Genomic DNA, 18,830 nt, shown 5'->3' with positions numbered 1-18,830 from the left:
AATCGTTGCCAAGCGATGACTTCGTTATAAACAGTGAATCCGAGCTATGCAAAGCCGGTAATAACGCTTCAAGAGATAAAACAACGATATGAAGGGCTCTGTCAGCTCTGTTCGTATTACATGATTGCAGTGTATGAAATAAAGTACTGAATGACTGTCTGAAGTGAATGTCTGTTGTGTAATGCAAGGCAATTGTTTTTGTGCTGTTATGATGATGGTTGATGTGAGGTGATCGTGGCCATGTTTCTGCTTGCTTGCCTGTTGCTTGAGTGTGTTCGTGCTTGTTAACGTGTGTGTTGACGTTGTTTTCCGGTGCGTGCCTGTTGCTTGTTCGAGTGCTTCCGTGTGTGTTCCTCCTACTATTCAGAATGTGCTGCTATTTATGCACCCAGAGAAGAAGAGAATAACCCCTGTCCTTGCCCTTGTCCCCACTTTCACTGGCGTAGTGCAGAAGATGGAAAGCAAGTAGAAACCGCATCCATACACGCAATACAGCGGTCTGTTAAGATAACAGAGGGAAGCCGAGTATTACAGATCTCGTAAAGCGACTTTAATCGGTCCAAGGCCCAGAAGTAGTCCTGCTTGGACTCGCCGCTTAGGAATGCAAATGCAATACAGAAAGATCGCTGGCAGGCGTCGACTCCGATCATATCGAGAAGAGGCATTCCATACTTGTTCGTCTTATATATACAGTCCAATATTAGAGTATCTGGGTAGGCGTGGAGGTACGCTAGGGAGTCTGGATGAGCGAACAGGACAGCGGTTACCCGGTTATCTGGGCCTAATTGCATTCGGTTCCAAAACCCTTCCCGATCTAGCTGGTTCGCAAGTGCGTTGATCGTATTCTGTCCTTCGCATGTGTCTCGCCTAGTATCTGCAATACGATTGTAGATATCTTGCTGGGTCGCTATAGCCGTGGTATTCTGGCGCATGTACGTTCTGATGTCTTTAGGAGCTATGCCAGCATTCGAAAGGCCTCTTAGCTGAGATATATCTTGATCGGAAAGCTTCCGGTGTGTTGGATGGGCAGATAGGTGTTGGCTAGGCTCGTGGTTATGTATGGCGAACCGTTTATCGGGACGATGTCGCAAGGTCCAAGTGCTTTTATCAAGTGACTCTTTTGCTAGTACTGAGAACGGACAGCTAGTTCCTCGGGTAGTTGTCTTCCGCTGGCGCTCTTTCGAACTAGTAGGAGGGCGGCAAAATCGATCACATGTAATTGTAATCGTCTGTCTGCCGGTTTTTTCTTTGGTTGACCGCCCAGTTACAAACGCGTAGCCTCTTGTTGACGCCCACGAGTTAATCGCCTTAGATAGAGCATCTCGGGATCCGTATTCGCCTTCAGGAGGGAGACAATCAGCTGGAAATGAAGCTAGTCTTGGGATTGGACTTGATTCCATCTTAATTATAGTAAATACTGCTACTCTAGTAGGTATATTCATGCGTAACTGGGGAAAATAATCCTTTGAGGTTTAATTACAACGCGACGCGTGATAGTATCCGACAACGGAGGGGCTTTACCTATTTAGGTAATCACACGGGTACCCGTGTGCCTATGGGGCCCCCCCTTCCGCTACACTTGAGAACATACACTTTACCCCTATACGCACACGCATCAGAGGGATATAATCGAGTTCAGAGCTACAATCTAAGTATATCATTTAAAGATTCAATACTAGCGCTAAGGCTCGGCGGTTAAGAGTAGCCAACTAGGTATATAACCTATAAAGTAATAAAAGTAGCGTCAATAGTCAATCTCATTATTATGCATAATCTGTATTGCGTAAAATGCTGAGTCGTAACTTGTGTCTATTTTGGAACTTTTCTACTTCAAAGTGTTGACTGAATTGCTCCCATGAAGCCTCGGTCTTCATTTGCAGAGTAAGAAATTCTTGAGAAGCGAATGACCAAGATGCATCTCAATAATAAGCATCCCCCATAATTCGAACTCATGTTTATCGTGTTTGATTTACGTTCCGGGAAATTGTTGGCAGCCGATAAAGAACGCAGATAAAATAGGCAAGACAGGAAGAGTTCATCCGTACTATTGACAGTAGAAGTAGAAATACAGAGTAACTGCAACATCTTACCCTATGCAGCGCAACAAGGAGAAAGGTAAACAGCGAAGACTAACGCCTAAAATAGATGCCCGCGATCCGGACCTTGTGGATCGTCTATCAGGTGTGGTGAAGTCCCTTCTCCCTTTTTAAAGCACCCTGAAGACTCATTCCGGCAAAGCAGGGAACCCCAACCACCCCATCCTTATTTTGAAAACTTAACCTTGATAACCTCGATCTTGTTGTTATTGGTGTACGAAATGACGAGCGTCTGACCTGACGTATCCAAGTACGGGTGAGCAACACCAGCGTAGACAAGTCCACCATTGTTAGGCGTCGCATGGAAGACCTTGACATCAGGAGTCCACGGACCTTCGAGCTTCGTGGCAGTGCGAAGAAAGACATCGCTGCTACCGGGTCCTTGTAATCATTAAGTCAGCATGACTCCACGACTTCAATACAAATATGGACGGCCACTTACCAAGATGTACAAAGATATAGCACTTATAAAACTGGCTATAAACCATCTGTCCCTGCCCAACATTCCAGAACACCGCCACATCCGCCCCGAACTGGTCATGCGGCTTATTTTTGATCCAGCCACCAGAAGCTCCGTAATAGTACTCGTACTGACTCATATCAAAGGCACTCGACGCCTTGACCCGGGTCAGGTAGTTGTACCCACCCTGGACGAAATCGCCGGAGAAGCGGGTCGGCGGCCCGCCCCATGCATAAATGAAGTCGGAATTCTCGTCACGATAAGCGGCCACGTCGCCGTAGCGCGGGAACTGGCTTTGGTCCCACCAGAAGCCGTTGCTGCCGAAGCGTTTGGTTACGGTGGGCGTGCCGTTGAGGACTTCGACTTTGCCTACGCCGGCTCCTTTGAGGCCTTGCTCGTTTGCGTTCTGGAGAGTTGTCAGTACCATGTGGAAACCGAGGGAATAAGGGAGAGTGTGCGTACGACAAGGTAGAAGACGACACCCGTGGCGGAGTTATAGTCCACCTCGCACAAGCTCGTCCCACCAAAACCAAACATATTCGTCTCGCCCCAGGCGGTGTTGAATGGGACGAATTGGTTCTGGTGGGGCACGGGGGAGTCTTTGTTCAAGTTAAGGTCATGGACTTTGAGGGGATCGCCGGTCACAACCGAGACTGCATCGCGGACCATGCCATGGAATCCACTCGTGTCTTTCTCAGGATCCGAGACGCCGGCAGCGCACCAGAGGGCATCCCCCCAGACGGCGTACCATTTATCCTTGATCTTGCCGGTGAAGCCGAGGTCGCGGTGCGAGCAGCTGTTTTCGGCGACTTGGTTGCCGAGGAATTGCGTGGTGAACTTGATGGGGTTTGTTCCGGCCGCTTGAGTGTTGTCTCGCGCTCGCTTGGATAGTGGGGAGGCGAGTGCGGCAGTGATGCTCAGGGAGCTGAGAAGGGTTTTGGTGAGCATGCTAGATGGCAAATTTGATAAGTCGCTTAAGTAATGAGTGAGATTGCAACAGTGAAAAATTATATACAGTGAAGGTCAGTAATGAACCTGCATCCAGTGCCTAAAGAAGGACAGTAGTTGGTATGGACAAAAGAACGGATATAGTTAGCAGAACGTGAGAAAATTTAGTTGTTCATGAGGAATGTGAGAATACAAAATATGGCATAAGTGGTAAATATATTTGGGCGAGTTGAGGTCGTGCGCATATATCAGTTGCGGCCGGGTTGGCTTTGTTTAATTAGGCTCCTCCACCTCCTGGTAATCTCGACCACATCCATGTTACAGATTGCGTAGTTTTCAGTAATGTGTAATATAATTTCTCGAATACTGCCGTAAGCCGTTCATAGATTCTTCGTGCCCCTAAAACAGATGAGAAAGATTCACCGCTCGGAAAATGGAACCCTAAAGCATGGGCGCAGCTCCGGAAGGAGCATTGCAGCATTAAGGCTTTGTGAACAAAGAGCTCCATGAATCTCAGCTAATATAGTTTGATGCTCTAGACCTCCGCCACCTGATCTATTTTTACAGATGTTATCTCCGGTGAGACGTCAACGGCTTTAATTCAAATATTAGCATAGTGGTGGTACGCCCGTGGCGTTGTTCGAAACTGGCTACCACCGGGCTAATATCCGCTCTCCTATTCTATAAGTCTGCCTAAACATATTCAAAGCTTTATTTGACTGCTAAGTGTTCGTAGGACTTGTACCTCGACGAGGAGCTATTGACGAGTCGCTTCACAGTGAGAATCTTTCTGATGTTTGAATCGAACTATATTTCATCTTTCCATTTCAGCAATGATAATCCAAACCATGGTAATCTTCCAGCTGTATGATCCTGATACACTACATATAAAGCTGGCCTTTCCCTCGGCTACTAGGCAACAAGTGCTTATACGTAGATGTGATCCACCCTACACTAGCTAGAGCTTATCTCATGAGTCCTTCCTTCAAAATTTGACTTGAATTGCTGCCCTGTCATTAGATCGCGCTCCAAGTGACGAAATGGTTGCTCAGAAAGCGACGAAATAGGCGAGCTTGGCTCAGTATCACTCTCGTATTTCTTAACGGGAACGTCCTGACACGGTCGATCCTCTCTCATGCGGACGCTCACTAGTGATGAATATCTATCGTTGATCGACCAGCGTAAGACCTGCCTGTAGTATTCCCAGGATATGAAGATCCAAACTATCAATCTAAGTGCGCTATAGTCTGTTTTTAATTAGACCTACAGCTACACGCTGTATCGTATCTCAGGCCCTATACGCTTCAAGTAGGAGTTCAGGTACCCTATACTAGTTTTTAAAGAGTCTTACGCTACCTGAGATAACTACACGTTGCCGCCGCATATTTCTCAGAGCCCAAAACAGTGACTGCTGATCTACAATTGCCCCCAAACCCGCACAGTCGATTGGTCAATGAGATTGCATCGTCGAATTGAGCACGGGACTTGCTGTCAATTCACAATTGCTCAAAACGGTATCAGGGATGTATGCATTGTCCCCGGTTTCGGGCCCGTGGTCATGATGTGGGTGACAAAGGTTCAAACACTGTTCAATTTACACTGGATTGACATGAAACGAATTCATACTTGAACATATCTATGAAGTAGCCCATTTCATGATATTGACCCAGACTTTCTTTCCGTCTTGGCTTGCACTTATATCCTGGATCTTCAATGCCGTGTCTGATTTTGGAACATTTGCGGGCGGTTGGTAGGAGCCATCATCGGTTTCCATCATGGCTTTTGCGATTTGGTAGCTCAACTCCGGATGTCCCTGAAATGACATGATTTTCCTCGACTTGGTGATGAAGATTTCGTTGTTGTCAGCCAAAGCTATAAAGTCTGGTGTTGGTGTCGACACGACTCGCTTGTGGTACTTATGGAGAGCCTATACGAGTATCAGATAACCCGACATTACCACGATGAGCGGCTTTATTTGCGAAAGGTGCCAAATACTTACCAGTGATTCTGTACCAAAGAACTTCTGCCCGTCTTCGTTCAGCTGAATTTGCTGAACCCCAATCTGTAAACCAGAAACTATGTCAATATTCCAGAATTTTTGAGCGCCATAAACATTGCTTACCAAGGGCCCATAGTCTAGCACGGCCAGCTGACCACCCAGGGCGTAGTGCGTTGCCTGATGGCCCCAGCAGATCCCCAACAACTTCGTCTTGTCTTGTTGCGCGACCTTCCGTATCAGGTCCAGTACGGAAACAGTCCATGCCGGCTTTTCATCTTCCAAAAGATTGACTGTTCCGCCACTCAAGACAATGAAGTCGTACTCCAATGGGTCGGGGATAGCCTCGCCATCGGCAGCACCGAAAACATCGATTTGGGCATTTGGCTTTGCTAGACAGATATTGTCGCTGAAGGACTTGACCATCATGTCGCCTGATGGGCGGCCAGAGCGGAAGTTCTTGATGATCAAAGCTTTGAAGGGGTTGGGTTCCGTGATGGATTTCATCTTGACCGTGTTTCTTTAACAGCGCGTCGTTTCAGTACCTGAGATGGGTTGTGTAATGGATACAACGTCCTGGAAAGACTGTATTAAACTTGCAATCTCCAGCAGGGCCACTGAATTGACTCTGGAGCAAGTGGGATGCTTACAGTTTCGTGTCTAGATCATAGATAGCCTACACTCGCAGTTATCGTCCCGTAAAGTATCATCATGTCTTATGTATTGATATTACAGCACTTATGTCCTTTGAGTGTCAACAAGCATGTTAGAAGCAAGATCAAGACTCGGGATTGAGAACGGAGGACTGATAAGACGTGCTATCGGAGCCGCTTTGTCAAACAGCAGGCAGTAGCCCGCTATCGTATTGCGGGGTGACAAAAACGGGTTCGACTTGATGTAGTAGTTTGTGTTTCTTTTGTTCACTTTCTTTTTTTCTATATATAACTATTGAATTCAATAGAGACTGAATTAATACACGAATACAAGATGTCTTCGGTAGAACGGAGAAGCATGAGGATTAGATTCCAAAGTGGCTATTGAACTGTGGGCTAAATAGAGTGTAGGGCACACAGCCACACCACCGGTGGCTGTGTGCAAACGGGCCCAAAGGGGAAACTGAGTGGCATCAGCCTTAAATATATTATGACTGACATGTGTTTTCTATCAGATAATCGTGGCGATGCCCTGGGCATCGAAATTCCTTGAGGGATGGTCACTTCCTCTCACCTATTTTCAACCTGACCTGAGCAAATGCGTCAGTTTGGCTTGCACAACACCAGCTGCCCTTTCATTAAGTAGAGTAAGGTAAGTTTGAAGTGAAGGCCCGAAACCGAGTAATCAAAACACCTTGAGGTCAAACATGGGCACTGCCCTTGCATCCAGTATACACACGGTTTAGGCCGCCATAGGTTGTATCGTGCCTGGCTGGAAGTAACAACCGAGCAGAACGGTGCTTCACGAAGGGTCCCAAAACAAAGAAAGATGATCATAAGTGGAAGGTACTTTGCCTTGTCATCGTACCCGCCCTTTCAACCGAAGCTGCATGTGATATTTGGGCCAAGAAAATCAAGCAAACACTGCCCTGGGTAGGTAAATTTCTGCCTGCCTGCTGCCTGCTGCCTGCCCCTCCGACTTAGTCACCGCCCCCTATCCTTTGACCGGCAGAAAGCGACCTGCAATCAGCCACACCGCCTTGGGAAGTACTTAAGCAGGTCCTCTTCTCCTGAGGCCAGGTCTGATTTCCTTTCTCTTCTTCAAACTTACCTTCTTCGAGGCTTGGAAGATCAAGGAAATCCAAGCCTATGACGGGACGCCTGCATTGCACATCGTGGTGTGGACTGTCATTAGGTCTTGCTCTTCGGGGCGGCCCTGCGAGGGGAATTTTTGTGCCCTTTCATTTTGCATTATTTTCATTGTGCTCATCACCTTGTTGTGGTGTCATGAAGAAGACGGTTTGTTTGTGAACACAAATTCTGGTCGCACCTGCTGTGGTCTTGATGCTGAAGCCCTTGGTAGATCACTTCAAGTGGAAGGAGTAACTGGTTGCACCATGAAGTGGCCTTGCATTTCCAAGTTTGGATAATGAAGAAACATGCTCTTTTAATGAACATTCCCAGGGTGAACTCACTTTCTAGCAGCAAGAAATTATCTGAGTGTCAAAATGTCTCTGACTCTTGTGATGTAGGTTTGCCGTTGCTGCGACTGCCTTGCTTTACGAATGTCACCATTCACTCAGACCCTGTCCTCTGGAAAACTAGCATCGCCGGTGAAATACTCGTTCCCTTTGAAATACCACCCATTTTGCTAGCACCCTTACCGTCGTGTGCAGCAAAGCTCGAAGGCTTGATCACTCTGCTGCGACTTCCATTCCCCATATAAGGGAGCCCAATTGATCTAGAGCTGATTCCAACACATGACAGGAATTGAAGAATGATTCAATAGTAGTTGCCGGTGGCTCGCTCCTGCATTCTCGGTTGCAGCAAATTTTGACTGTGGTTTCGACCTAAGACAGCTTGCTAACGATGGGTTCTGATGCCAAATCTCATTCTCTTCGTTACCCTAAACATCAAATAACAACAAAACTCGGACTGGTATCTTTCAGCTCAGCTGATCAAATTGTTAATTAGCTTCTTCTAATACATTGACATCTGCGAAGTGGAAATCATTCTAATGGACAGGCATTAGGCACAGCTATTGTCCCATCCGCATGTAGCCAGAGCTGCTCAGGCTCTTTGAAACATAAATTCGTCACGTCTTTCCACAATCACTCACTTTATAGCCAACAAACGTGCGGCTCCCCACGAAGATGCGATTCAGGCATACAGGGACAGAACTGTTGGACTCACGTTCAAGCACGTCGAAAAGCTTTTCCATTTGGCCCAGATCAGGTGTTTTTCTATTCGGTTTATGAAGTTGATGCTGTTTTTCTGGTTTACTAAGCAGGCCTAGATAGGTACAAGCTCCGCGGTTGACCCTCAGACATCGAAGCAAATTAAATTCATCGTATCAATGTATGATGCTACACTGCTCTTGGTATACGACTCACGAACCCTCTATGTCAAGCTTCAAGACAACAACTATTGAGCATGATATCCGTACCAAATGATCCTCTTCCTATCCTACTTTCGGTACCGCCGCATATACCCAGTATCCTAACGGACGTGCTTCCAGTTCTGCGGGTCGCATTGTATCCTGGCCACCGACCTTGACCAGCCGTGGCCAAGCGCCTTTCCCGTTCATCTCTGCTTCTAACTCATGGCGAAGTGCGTGGCGCTGCGATTACCGCCTCTCCGCCATCTGCCGCTTTCACATGTCCGCGAACAACCAGGCGACGGTGCCCGTTAACGTCATCAAGACCACAGGGCACCCAATGCCAACACCGGCTGCGACTTTCATACTGAGACCTCTGGAAGGGAGATCGGTTGAAGAAAGAACTGCGCTAGTGTTCGAAGTCGGAAATGTGGATGTTCTCTGCGGCTGGGAACACAAAATTGAAGAACCTGATGATGTTATGGACATAGTAGTTCCCAAATCACTCGCCTGAAACCACACCTGGATACTATACACCCCACTCCCAACTCCAGAGTCTTTGATTGACTTATAAATCGCCATTGAACCCTCTACACCCACAAATGTCGCTGTGGCTGAAGCTATATGGTGTTTTATTCGCACGCTCAATGGCGACGAGCTTCGTGAGATATTCTTGAACACTTCAGCTGTTGTACAACTTCTAAGTCCTATCCAGATTTCTGGCAGTTGCCGGTGGAAATCGGCGAGCTTTGGGCTGTGTTATTGTTGATATGGGCGGATCAGCACACAGCACCTCTAGATTACACTGTTGCAAATGAGTATTATGAGGGATATCCAACCGTAGAAACTAGAGATGAGAAGACCGAGGTCGAGTAGAATCTTCGGAAGTAAGTGACTGGGGGGTAAATGGTAAAATAAACGTGAATGCTGGGATGATACAGGAAGACATGATGGGAAATTTCCTGAGAATGGTTAGCGCGTGGCTAGCATGTAGCGCTGCGGCTGAGACCCAACACTAGACGAGACAATTTTAGGAACGGCATAATAGTCATGAGATTTGGCTCTAGACTAATTATGCTTCTGTTGTTTGACATTGCCAGCTATTTTCGTCGAGCGGATCATGTCCAACTCCTGAGTAAACACTCCTCAGCGGATATCTGCAGTGACGATGTTTATGAGCCACCCCGTTTCCCACATCATCCCCAACAAATTTCGTCCCCATAATACTATCCGGTGCCACTCCCTTCTCGACCCAGTCCACCATTGCAGCCAAAACATTGTGCTCAGGTTGAAAAGGTATCCCCTTTGCAGCCGCGCCGCCACCCTGGCCCAAAACCCAAGCCCCTGGACCCGTATTACAATGAAACATGCCCGGGACGCGAAAATAGCGGTAGAATAAATCCATCCGCTCTGATTTGTAACCCATGCCCGCAGCTAGGCGCTGGTAGAGCCGATCCGAATTGAAGCTGGTGATCTGCTGGTCCTGCAGTCCGTGGTAAGTCAAAATTTTGCCACCGCGAGACTCGAAAGATGAAAGTGACGACGGCCAGGTGCGGACATCACCGGGGTCTTTCGTAGCAGCGATAGAAGCGTCGGTTAAGTTGTATTTAGACGCGTCCCAAGCGGGATCCGCCAGCACGGCATATCGAAACCACCCGACGGACGTAGGCCAAGGGGATCCGCCGTAGAGTCCCCGAGCGGCGAGGACCTCGCTACCTGGCTGCATGCCAGGGAACATCAGGGTCCCGTTTGGCCAGAGATAGTCATTATAAACCTTCTTGACCATGTCTACCTGCACCATACTCAGACAGTTCCCATTTTGATTAGTACACAGCCCGCAAAGAAGCGGTTCGGGTCGAAAGTCACACAACGTTGGATCTTCAATAATACCATCTTTGACTCCGTCCAGCTCATCGCATTGCCTCAGCAACTCATCATGGATCGTAGTGTTCCAGGTCTTTGCTGAGATGAAATCGGGTGAAGCTATTGCCCCAGTGATCGGGAAAAAGCTGGCTCGCCAGGAGTACAAGTTGTTGAAGTCCACTGCTGGTGAACCAGCGACGATTCCGTCGAAATCCTCTGGGAATTTCTCTGCTGCTTTGATACCCTGTCGGCCACCTAGGGAACAGCCAAGGAAGTAGGATTTAACGAGTGGTTCGCCATAGAATAGTGCTGTGAGGCTTTTGCTAATAACCGTAGATGTGTGCAGCCTGTCAAGGATTAGTCAAGATGATGAAGAAAGGGGGTTCTCAAGGCAGGCCTCACGCTCTCCAAGCAAAATCAATCACAATGTCCTCGTTTTGGTAGAAATCGTTACCACGCGTCCCATTATGGCCATTGTTCGTTCCAACCGTGGCAAACCCATTCGCTACTCCGTATGCAATATCTTCGTACTTGATACCTATAAAGCGATTCGACTCAGCTCTGGAATTCTTGCGCAACATGCGGAGACACTTACATCCATCGATTCCCCCATTCCCAGTCGCTAGCGTCCGACCCGTCCAAACCTCCGGAAGCCACACTTCAAACGTGATGCTGGATCGGTTCGAAGTCGGGATGGACAGTGTTGCCCGACATATATCTACTGAAACCACTTGACTCGCGCGATTGCATGTTGCGTCATTGTCGGGGAAGGTGAGATTCGTGCCAGCGGGGACGAATTGGAGCTCGGTCCGAGTCGAGTTCGAGACATGAGCTTCTGGCGTGAATGCAAGACATCGGTCTTGAAAAGTGGCATTGCCTGTTGCGACTGCAAGTCCGGGTAATACCATGCCCAGGAGACTTTCTGTCTGCAACTTCATGGTTCGAGATGACGAGGACGTCGCAGGAGTCCTGTTTCCACCAAACACGCAACTGAGCACACCCAGAATCTTGAATTGAGGGTTGAAGTATCAATTTGAATAATGACATGAGAAAACGTGGCGTAGTCAATATGATAGACAAGTCCCAGACATTGGATGCAGGAAGCCTTGGCGATTGTACAATGCTGTTGAGATCCAATCTAGATAGCACGGTTACACCAAAGATATGAACAAATGAGGAGGCCGTAACACCCCCTTATAAATCAAATCAGCAAGGTACCTACCTTCTTATTTAAGTGCTTTGCAAACACCAACCTCATGGCGGTACGACGCATCCTTGTTGAAGTTGGGGAACACTAAGTACATATGCGGCGAGTCACTGCAGATCGTGGGGTAAGGTCACACTTAAACTAAGCAATATTCGGCCGTTTTGCAACTATTTAGAGTACTCACTACTGTTAGTGACGGATCCTGTGTTTTCCGAGCTATACTTCAAAATTTCCTGCAGAACGCCGAATGCGGGGAAAGTCGCCAGGGTTATTACAAAGTAGCTCAACATTTTTCGAGTCAGCAAGACGTCATCCATAGAGCTAATGTAGTATTACGTGGTGAATACATGTATAATTTCCAACATATTTGTGTATCCAATGTCCCACATGAACCCCTTTTTCATCGACCACTGTTCAATGATGCACCTGACCTTGGTCATTCGATGGAAACAAAGCAAAATGTATCAGAAAACCAAGTTACCAAGGCACTTAGCCATCAGTCCAGCAATTCTTCTTCAATCCACTCGCAACGGGACAACCCTGGCTCAATTGCTCCCAGGTATCCGTTCGCAAAAACTACACCTTCCACTGTTACTGCTTGATGCTCGTGAAGATATCCTCTCGTATCCAGAAAGTAGCCGTCGACGCCTTGCTTACGAATCTTGTCCGCACTCGAAGTAGTGTCACCATCGTCATCATCATACAGTAGGGAGCGCAGACTATGCGGTCGTTGTGATCTTGCCTTCGCAGACTCATTTGAGTATGGCTGACAACCAGTGGGCCAGCTATCCCACATGGTGTAGATGAGCGATTAGCCGGAAGAAAACGTTGGCATTAAACGGAGCAAAGAGCATTGCCGGATACCACTCGGGCCGCCGGAAAGGCAGGCGGTGTTGTGACCCGTGCCTTAGTTTCTGGTGCGTCCGAGCATCTTCAAGAATAGGGGCGCATGGGAGGGAGGCAGCGAAGATTCCGATGTGGAGCTCGGCTGTGTACTGTTAGTCAGCGTCCGACACAAAGCGAACAAGCAAATAAGCGTATACTATTTAATATGCTTGAATTATTTGCAAATATTTCCCTAGACTACCGCGGATCCGAATTAACCCTATCCGGACCATCCAAATTTAGCCCCTTCGTATTCTAACTGCACTATAAACCCATCAGCACCTTCAACTAACAGCTCATTTACAAACTCACTTAGCCCTTAACCCTTCAAGCGAATAAGTACGTTAAATTAAAGTAGCCTAACTAAGGCTATAGCGCTCAAAGCCGTTCAGTAGCCGAATCCATCACTGTCATAACCTTCTAAGCCATCGAGTTTCGACACCGCACACAGATTATACAGTGTATCGGAACTTAGTTCTTAGCTTATATTTCAGTACTCCATCTCGGTATCTATATAAAAATTGGTCTAAATGGGCAGTATCAGTGATATTTATTAAAATAGAAGTAGTACAAAGAGATGAAACGTATAAAACTAAGTCGAGTAGCAGGCTGCTGAGGTGCCGACCTAGAGACCGATATTTATGGTATTATTGCAGTATTTTAGATCTCCAGGCGTAAAGAATGTAATTTAAAGCTTATTCACTCCAACTACCACAGAGATATCACGCTCGGGAAGTTGGTGATCAACGCCTACACTTTGGCCGCACGTCAAAGACCCATATCCCGTAGGAGATAGCAATCGCGTAGCTAGAAGCCGCATGAAACAACTCCAATACTCCTCGTTAACATGATAGGGAACATAAAATTGTACGCCTGAGGCCTCGTGTCCAAATTTCAAGATCCATTTGCAAGTTGCTGAAATCGGCTGGTTTTAGCTGCTAAGTTCCCGACTGGAAACTCAACCCGCCTTTCCGGCGTCTTCGTACTCTGTTCTCGTTGGGTCATTCCCAAACCACTGGGTTGTATTTGAGGATCTAGCGGCACCGGTGTTGATTTCCAGGGGCATTTGCCCAGAGCATCATGGTTGTGCTATTTCCTTCTTGGAATGTTACGCGCTAGGGTTGCAACTTGCACCGCTTTTCTTCATGGAGAGAGCCCTTGTTGCCGTCTAAATTTTTGCCCTAGCTTTTGTATCCGCTCTGTTCTCGTAGTGGGGTCCAACGGGGTCGCGTTCTTCAACAAAATGTCTGCGTTGTCAGGGTCCTGAGTTCGACATCGTCTCCGGGAATTCTTACAACGATCCTGCTCTTCTATGCAGCGACTCGATTTACAGGCTCAAATGGATTAACCCTGGACCTGGACTGCATGGAGGAATAATTCAGCCGATGAGCTCCAAGATCTTGAGCATGGGATCTCGTCTCCTTAGATTGCCTCAATCGCTTGAAATATTCCTAGTAGCCAGCTTACCTGGTCAGTTATCTGTATCAATGGCTATCAGTATCAAGGCCGGGACATCTGGGTCGAATTCCTACGTGTCGTGTCAACCATCTTTCCTTTTCTGCAGCCACAGTCAACTGTCACACTCAGGTTATTCGTTCTGCAGGTGTTTTCCTTCGTTGCTTTTCACACCTTCTCTTTCACATGAGCATCTTTAGCGCCCTGCCACATCAAGCCAAGATCTGATTCCTCCTATCCACGGCAGTGTTGGCCCTGACCTCTGGCTTGGCTGTTCCCCGCTTCAACCCTGGGGACCGACCTCGAGGCCGCCGTGGCAGATTGCCGCTTGAAAAGGACGCTCAGTTCTACGAGGGTGACGCAGATATGCAGCCTTTACAACGTCATTGGGCGGGAATTTTCGCAATCGACGAATTAGGAGAAGCTTGTATACAACAAGGCTGGCAAGCTGCCTACGCTTCATAATCTCATACCAATAATCCACAACATGCACTTTTATATACTGAATTAACTTACAACAGTAGTAACATGTCCGTCAAGAACCCGACTCTCGTCGCCCCTGATACGCCAATTACCGGCACCAAGCTGAGCTATGCACCAAGTTGCATAAGGCGGGATATCTCGCCTGATATCACCGCCACGTTCTCCACTGATGCCAAGCACCTTGATCTGTCGACTAACCCGCTGCACCAAAGCGTTATTGGGGCCAGGATCGGTTGCAGGGAAGCCATCTGATCAGTCTGATCCAGGACAGCATTCACACACATCCACCACCCTTGGTGGCGACGTACGTCTGTCTCTTCTCTTATCCCATATCTCCCCTGTTGGGTACTAGGCCTTGGCGTTCACAAACACGTATATAAGTCTGCAACACTCTTAATGACCCCCTTTTCTGGTTACATCACGCTGGCATCGACAGATCGTGGTGGATTTGACAAAACCAAAAGCCTTCTGAAAAGGCTTTTCAAATCGACGGGACACAGAATATGACGGAGTATCCCTCCAACACGAAGGTACTTTAGCTCCTCGTCTCCTCATCTGCAATAGGGAAAGATGATATTCCATGGCGTATACCATAACCACCCAGCATGATGATAGAAGTACCTCAATTAGTTTTGCCCTTGTGAAAGGCACCCCAAAGCTGAAAACCTGAAGGGCACCATTGAAAATCGCTAGCATAATAGCCTGCGTAGGTATCCCAACGTGCCAAACTTTAATATAATGCTAGTAGAGTCTAGAGAAGCCTCTGGTGCGCCGAATGATCCTGATCACCGCACTTGGCTAGGAAACCACGTTATCTGCACCTCTACTCTACCGGTAACAACCTGCTTGAAAAGATATTTTGACTAGCGGCTCTTTCAGAGATAGGGAGCTGGCAAGATATACCCTGGGTGCAGGCAACTTCCGAAGGGCGGTGTCATGTGCACACTGGATCAGATCATATTGTCACCGCTTCTTGAGGGACCATCACCTCGACTCTTGAGTCTGCCATGCAAAAACGCAGGCATACTGGATGGGGACAACAATATTGATGCTACGACGCCAATTGCAGCCGTAGGATCCCCTTGGGCATCTCAGGGACCCAAAGACTGCTGTACTGGGTACTCCTGGCGAAGTTTATTCTGAAATACTGACCTACTCCGGATACCCTCCCTGAACTCTTAGGTAATTTGTGATGGTCCTCTCCTAGATTTTGTGAGTTGCAAGGCCATTTCAGGTGTAAAAAAAGGAACAGTATCTGTATTCCATATTATGCCAATGCGTGTTAGCGATCTATCGCTTCGTAGCTATTGATACACGGGCTCTCCCCATTTCCCCATATGATGTGAACCTCGGTTCCTGGTTTGAATGCAAATATCCGACCTGAACGCCTGAAAACCAATCGCAATTGCAGTAGCGAGCGTGGGGTATTGCTGAGCCGAGACCGAAAAGAAAAACCAAAGCAATAAACAATTTGCTATGTTACAACAGGTCCCAAAGAAAAGCACGCTTTTATGGTAACACTGTTATGTGAGATATCTTGCCGTCTAGTATTCCGTGTCCCGAGTTCTTCGAGTTCTCCACCGCTGGCAGCCGGGAGAAATACCAAGGGCGGAATAGCGACTGGCGACCATCTTAGCGTTATCTAGTATGGTACACCCCCAATCAATCTTGGTCGCCCTTCCACGGGTACACCCCGTCTTGTGCTGGTGCCAGTAGACCTCCTTTCTACCATGCGGGCCCACCTATGAGACGATGATGTGGTTGAAATGGCCAGGAATCTTTAGACGGCACTTCTCGCAATCTGCTCGGTAGCCTATACTGAACGACTTCTTCATGCCCGGCTGTAAGGTCCACGAGTTCAGCGTGTGCTTGCTTCGTGAGTGCCCATATTTGCCACGCGGAGAAGGCGTGGCGGGCGCTGAGGATGGGGACCCGGCTTCTTCGCATCTAGAGCAGTCCATGTCCATCATGCCCGAGTCCTCTTGTTGGATCACCTCCAGATTGGGGTGCAAAGCCGCCATTGGGTTCATGGAGTGTGGGTGGTGGGGTAATTGCGGACGTTGGAGGCTGAGCTGCGCCATCGAACACGAATCCAAAACCATGCTAGGGCTGGCCGGCGTTTCCTCACCACCGCTTTCACTAATAGGCGATGGGAGTCGTCGATTTTGGACCATGGACCATGCGGCGCCGCTATCCACTGAACGCGGCACGGAAGGATCGGCGGCGTGGGGGAAAGGATGCGGTTGGGAAAAGCCGGTGTTCATGATGTGGTTCTTGCTTCGCACTTGTTCAGCAAAGGAGCAGTGGATTGGCGTCGGCATGCGCGCTGTGATGCTCGGACCGAGGGGGTCTGGCTGCAGCGAACCAGGAGCGAGGTATTGTGCGAACTGCTTGGGCTCCTCCACGGCCATCATATCCGTATCCTCCATTTGTGAGCCTTGCCGGGCCTGTGAATGCCATTGCTCCTCGGAATCCGAGTCGGCCGGGGTGATAGTGGCGGGCACGTGCGGCGTGAAGCTAGGAGGGTGGGACCATCTCTTGTGGCCATGCGGCGGCGAGGTGCGTACTGGCAATGAATGGAGGCGTTTCTATATGGCACAGGGTCAGCAATGGGCAGTGCGAATTTTTGGAAGGGAGGAAGACCAACATTGCGATGCTCCGTGAAGCCGGTGACAACCTCCTCGTCGTCCCTAGCCCTCTTCCGAGTCGACTCGGGCCATGAATATTGATCGAGCATGATTACAGGCAGTGATGCGAGAGGAAAGAATTAGGTGGGGTGGCACTAGTGAACAGGACGGCAATGAGTTATGTGTAGTGAGTAGTTGGTTATAAACGGTGGCGGCGCACCCGCAGTGACGGAAGGGGATTGAGACGATTTCGTAGTAGTAGCTTGGGCAAAAGTCCAGACTTGGAGGTCCAGCTCCAGCAGAAGTCGACAACGGAAGCAGCGGCCAAATCGCAGAAAAACTTCGGAATAACTTGAGGCGTCTACCAGTATATTGCTGGTATAGTCGTGTACACTAAATAATGGAGGCTGGTGGGAAAACTTGAAGTGCCGCCCGTATCGCCTCAAGATTTTGGTATCGCAGGCCGCGTTGAAGACGACTATGGAATTAACGGTATCCTTTCGAAGAGACAAGGGGATGGCTGTTTCCTAGTACTGCGATACACAGAGAAAATCTAAAAACAAAGTAAGGAAATAATGGGAAAGAATGGCTTGTGAAATTATTTGGTGATGGACAAAAGAAAACAGTGATGTTGGTTGGTTTTGGGAAAGGGAGAAGCAAGATGCTGTGGTCGAGACGAAGATGGCCGGGTCTGGTTGATGCCTCGAAGCCGATTGTGGAGAAGCGACAAAGAGGGGGACGGACCAAAAAGGGTACAAGCTTGGATGCTGATGTTGCACGCTTTGCAATGTACCGTTGGTCAGTGGGAAAGAGCCACATTGGCGGCGGGGCTGACCCTGTGGTAAGAACTTCCAGAACAAATGAGTCCTAGGTTAAATCGAATGTTCCCATGTTCATCCTTGCAAGTCCCAAAAAGCCTCGATGGAGAGAATGAAAAGGTGACTTGAGGTGGTTGGTCAAAGTGGGATGGATGTTGTCTGCAGCTTAAGGATAACAAACGCGCACACGCGCAGTCGGCCCCAACATGAATGGCGTCGAGTTGGATGCTTCACGTCGACTGATCCAGTGGCAACGATAACGTGGGAAACAAAACGGACATAGCAGTGGACACCAGTGGAAGCAAGCAGCCAAAACGCGTCACAGAAGGAATTTTGCACGAGCTAGGACATCAAAATAGACAACACAACTGAACTGAACGAAAGGACACGTTCAATTCGACAAGAAAATGGGACAAAAGCTAAACTCCAATCGCGACATTGATGTTGGCTCGCTCTGTCACGTACTCAAAAGCCCACCGTCGTGACACGGACATGGGCTTTCCCATCTTGGGTCACATTCAATCTGAGGTCTGGTCATGGTCAGCCCAGGGTCTCGCGTCATTGCTGATTAGAGCCGGTGACTTCGGGAGGTCCCAGTCGTGCGGTTCAGTGCACAGGGTTTGCCACTTTCAGGGTGGGACCATGCTCGTTTCCGCCAGTACGCCTCAAGCGCTGCGGCAGCAGGCCACTATCGTTGAACAGCTTGCATCACAGCTGCATCTGCAAACAAAAGACGCACAGGGCAACGACAACTATTCAAGTGCCAAATATATTATCGTGAAACTTAGCCGAGTCATTTGACGTGAAATATCCTAGAAGACAGTGTAGACTTTACATTGGACCATCACATAATAGTCGTGCCATTAAGTCGTCAATGTTTAGCACCAGATGCTCAATCGCAGCTTAAATGTGCCAAGACAACTCCAATGCAACATCCTTCTCACGGCTAGCGCAATATGGTC

At 48.3% G+C, this 18,830-nt stretch overlaps 5 protein-coding genes across 5 annotated transcripts; all 5 read right to left on the bottom strand.

The window, feature by feature from the left end:
* Positions 1–2,262: 2,262 nt before the first annotated feature.
* On the bottom strand, positions 2,263–3,504 carry BCR38DRAFT_396713 (uncharacterized protein; the record flags this gene model as incomplete). The annotated part of the gene is made up of 3 exons (XM_040857653.1): positions 2,263–2,477; positions 2,539–2,962; positions 3,019–3,504. 3 exons carry the CDS (start codon positions 3,502–3,504, stop codon positions 2,263–2,265), a joined length of 1,125 nt encoding a protein of 374 aa, XP_040713741.1.
* Positions 3,505–5,140: 1,636 nt separating this feature from the next.
* BCR38DRAFT_526004 (class I glutamine amidotransferase-like protein) lies at positions 5,141–6,262 on the bottom strand (the record flags this gene model as incomplete). Its single annotated transcript, XM_040865338.1, has 4 exons — positions 6,151–6,262; positions 5,627–6,076; positions 5,504–5,566; positions 5,141–5,431 (listed from the first exon to the last, which is right to left on the bottom strand). Exons 2-4 carry the CDS (start codon positions 6,005–6,007, stop codon positions 5,141–5,143), a joined length of 735 nt encoding a protein of 244 aa, XP_040713740.1. The 5' UTR covers positions 6,008–6,076; positions 6,151–6,262.
* A 3,340-nt stretch (positions 6,263–9,602) lies between these two features.
* On the bottom strand, positions 9,603–11,301 carry BCR38DRAFT_347313 (Tannase/feruloyl esterase; the record flags this gene model as incomplete). The annotated part of the gene is made up of 3 exons (XM_040856335.1): positions 9,603–10,740; positions 10,796–10,931; positions 10,989–11,301. The coding sequence occupies 3 exons, from the start codon at positions 11,299–11,301 to the stop codon at positions 9,603–9,605; spliced, it is 1,587 nt and encodes a 528-aa protein (XP_040713739.1).
* A 3,455-nt stretch (positions 11,302–14,756) lies between these two features.
* On the bottom strand, positions 14,757–15,280 carry BCR38DRAFT_38153 (uncharacterized protein). Its single transcript, XM_040857414.1, has one exon. The coding sequence runs from the start codon at positions 15,117–15,119 to the stop codon at positions 14,817–14,819; it is 303 nt and encodes a 100-aa protein (XP_040713738.1). The 5' UTR covers positions 15,120–15,280; the 3' UTR covers positions 14,757–14,816.
* Positions 15,281–16,165: 885 nt separating this feature from the next.
* Positions 16,166–17,160, bottom strand: BCR38DRAFT_347250 (uncharacterized protein; the record flags this gene model as incomplete). Its single annotated transcript, XM_040856328.1, has 2 exons — positions 16,166–17,011; positions 17,071–17,160. 2 exons carry the CDS (start codon positions 17,158–17,160, stop codon positions 16,166–16,168), a joined length of 936 nt encoding a protein of 311 aa, XP_040713737.1.
* Positions 17,161–18,830: the final 1,670 nt, after the last annotated feature.

This window comes from Pseudomassariella vexata (genome assembly GCF_002105095.1).
Source record: "Pseudomassariella vexata strain CBS 129021 chromosome Unknown BCR38scaffold_10, whole genome shotgun sequence".
Taxonomy (NCBI): Eukaryota; Fungi; Ascomycota; class Sordariomycetes; order Amphisphaeriales; family Pseudomassariaceae; genus Pseudomassariella; species Pseudomassariella vexata.
This window is presented reverse-complemented; position numbering and strand designations above follow the sequence as displayed.